The following is a 2770-nucleotide window of genomic DNA, read 5'->3' as shown; positions in this document are numbered from 1 at the left end:
ATATTTGTTGATGTTCCACATGCTGTCACTCTCTTCTAGTATAGAGTAACATCCAGCTCAAAACTTTGTTTGGGTACCTAATATCTTGTGCACAAAACAAACATTAAGCTTGAAGCAATCCCATGCCATCTCACAAAGGACACTCTCCTGAAGATGTGAGTTCATACTTTCAGGTAATCCAAGCCTTACTGTAGAATGAAGATTCCCATTTACCTATTAACTTCTACATACATTAACTCTTATTGGCAAGGAAGCGGTATGCTTGACTATGTCTTGTGCCAAAGTGTAGTGTTAGGTTGGATATATTTCTAGGCCATCTCATAGAGCAATGCTTCTCAGGTGATCTAATGCAGGAGACCTTTTTTCCCCCAATTGTGCTATGGACCATACCATATTTGTGCCCAATGGCTACAGTTGGAAATGTGTCAAGGACCAGCACCAGTCCAGGGACCATCACTCTGAATAACACTGTATCGTCTCATGATACCTCCAGGCTAGAAGTGTATGTGGAATAGCTCAGACTTACTGAGGAATGTGTGTGTGTGTGTGTGTGTTGCATGCCTTCAAGTCCTCTCCAACTTACGACAACTCTAAGGCGAACCTATCACAGGATTTTCTTGGCAAGTTTCTTCAGAGGGGATTTGCCATTACCATCCTCTGAGCCTGTGCACTGCACACCCATAAATCCTCACTAGTTTCTAAATATTAGTGCTTTTTAATAATATGGCACTTGACAGTATTTTGCATCATCAGGGGGACACTTCCTGTAGATTATTCTCTACCTTTTTCACAGATCTCAGCAACCACATGGTGTTTTTCAAGGCCTCATAGGACAGTAGTCTGTGGTGCTCAGTTGTCAGCCCATCTGGCCTATTGTGTGGCCAAACTTGACAACTGGAAAAGGGGAAACAATCCATTTTTCATTGTGCTAGATCATTCTTCCCACCCTGGTGTGACAAGTGTCTACGTCTACTGAGGTTGATGGGATCTGCAGTCCAAAACATCTGTAGGTTTGCACGTACAGCCGCCCTTTGGAAATCGCAGGTGATCCATTCCAGACCCCCCCATGAGTTCCAAAACTCACACACATTCAAGCCCCAGAGGCTTGAATAAGGTGTGTGCCTGCGGGGTATGTATCCGCGGCAGTCATCCCTCCGTGGATTTTCAGGTCTGTGGATTTCAAGTCCGCAGACTTGAAGAGGTGACTGTACAGTAAGCCCTCCATTTTCGCAGGGGATCCATTCTGGACCCCTCCATGAAAATGGAAACTCACACATATTCAAGCCCCACAGACTTAAATGGGGGTGCGTGCTTGCAAGCGGCTACAGGTGCGCGCCTCAGGCATGTGCCCCATTTTAATTCCCTCCATTTGCTCCTCGCTAGTAAGCGAGGGTCACAGATATGAAGTCCATGCAAATGCAGGGTTAACTGCATTTTTAACTTATTTTCACTAGACTATAAGGGGAATTCCACTCAGCAAAATAAAAGCTTGTGCAACAGTTATGATTCCTGCTTAAATAGGACAGTAAAAAAAGAATAAGGCCAGAAGTTGGCTAAGTTGTGTGTTTTTTTCAGACTGCAATTCCCAGCATCCCTCATGACCACACCATGGTCCCATGACTACAACTTTGGATGGTGTAGCCCTAAAATGTAACTTTCTGAATCTCTGGCTAAAACAATGGTGTTTCTGTTACCTGACCAATAGGAAAGCAAAGTGTATTGCATGTTCTGTGTGAGAACAAGTTGAATTCCCTTTTCACTTACCAACCCATCACAATTGCTGATGGCCACCTTGGCACCTGGCATACCCGAGACTCCTCCTGTGAAAACGCACTCCCGCTGCAGGGGTTCCTGTAAGATCTTTTGGAAGTCCTCTTGCCACTCAGAAAAAGCACCAGGAGACACCAGTCGCCTGTTGGGCTTCAGACGAAGATGCAGTTCTTTGCCAAAAACAGTAACATTGAAGTAGTGCAAGTGATTCCCCGGCATGCCTTGGTTCATAGGGGTGCTGCGGACCACCCTGCGCCGATCTGAGCGAGGTGGAGGAGCAGAAGGATGAAGAGTTTCCCCCCTTCTTGCTGCCACTGAGCCAGACACCACATGCGAGAGGAACCGTCCCTGGTAATCTGCACTGAAGGGCACAATCACACCATATTCACTTAGTTTCCCAGACAGGAGGAGCTCTATTGGAAATAAATACAGATAGACAAACTTCAATACATTCAAAACAAAGAGAAAGCACTGTGTGTGTATATAAAGCCTCCCTTTCAAAGATATGTATTGACTCTAGCACCATGGGACTTAATTTCACACAAAGTCTTTGACCAATTGCAAGTCAGAAATACCCCCCAAGTGAGTTGCATGGAGAAACTGCTAATCAGGTGATTGAGTAACACATAGGTATTGCTGTATGCCTCCAAGTCATTTTTTTTTCCTTATGGCAACCCTAAGGTGACCCTATCATGGGGTTTTCTTGCAAAGATTTGTTCAGAAGGGATGGCCTCTGCCCTCCTCTGAGGCTGTAACATCCACTGGGGTCTCCAGAGTTGCAGACAAACACTCAAACCACTACACCACGTTGGCTCTGACTGCTGTGTACTCTGCACCCAAACCAGATGAATTCTGCAACCTGAGAAAATGATTTCAAATATGCTTGCAAAACTATTTGGGGGGAGAGATTAATAATTTTAACTATTTTGCATGGTTTCTGCTTTTGCTGATTGCTGGAACGGACACACAGGATGTTGAATCCTAGCCTCCTGGCCACACT

General features: G+C 45.1%; 1 protein-coding gene across 1 annotated transcript; it reads right to left on the bottom strand.

Annotated features, from left to right (window-relative positions):
- Positions 1-1764: 1764 nt before the first annotated feature.
- On the bottom strand, positions 1765-2183 carry LOC121918316 (A disintegrin and metalloproteinase with thrombospondin motifs 14-like; the record flags this gene model as incomplete). The annotated part of the gene is made up of 1 exon (XM_042444382.1): positions 1765-2183. A coding segment is annotated over one exon (419 nt), but the record flags the coding sequence as incomplete, so codon positions are not given.
- Positions 2184-2770: the final 587 nt, after the last annotated feature.

This window comes from Sceloporus undulatus, unplaced genomic scaffold, assembly GCF_019175285.1.
Source record: "Sceloporus undulatus isolate JIND9_A2432 ecotype Alabama unplaced genomic scaffold, SceUnd_v1.1 scaffold_8433, whole genome shotgun sequence".
Lineage (NCBI taxonomy): Eukaryota > Metazoa > Chordata > Lepidosauria > Squamata > Phrynosomatidae > Sceloporus > Sceloporus undulatus.
Note: the sequence above shows the minus strand (reverse complement) of the source record. Positions and strands in the feature narration are given on the sequence as shown.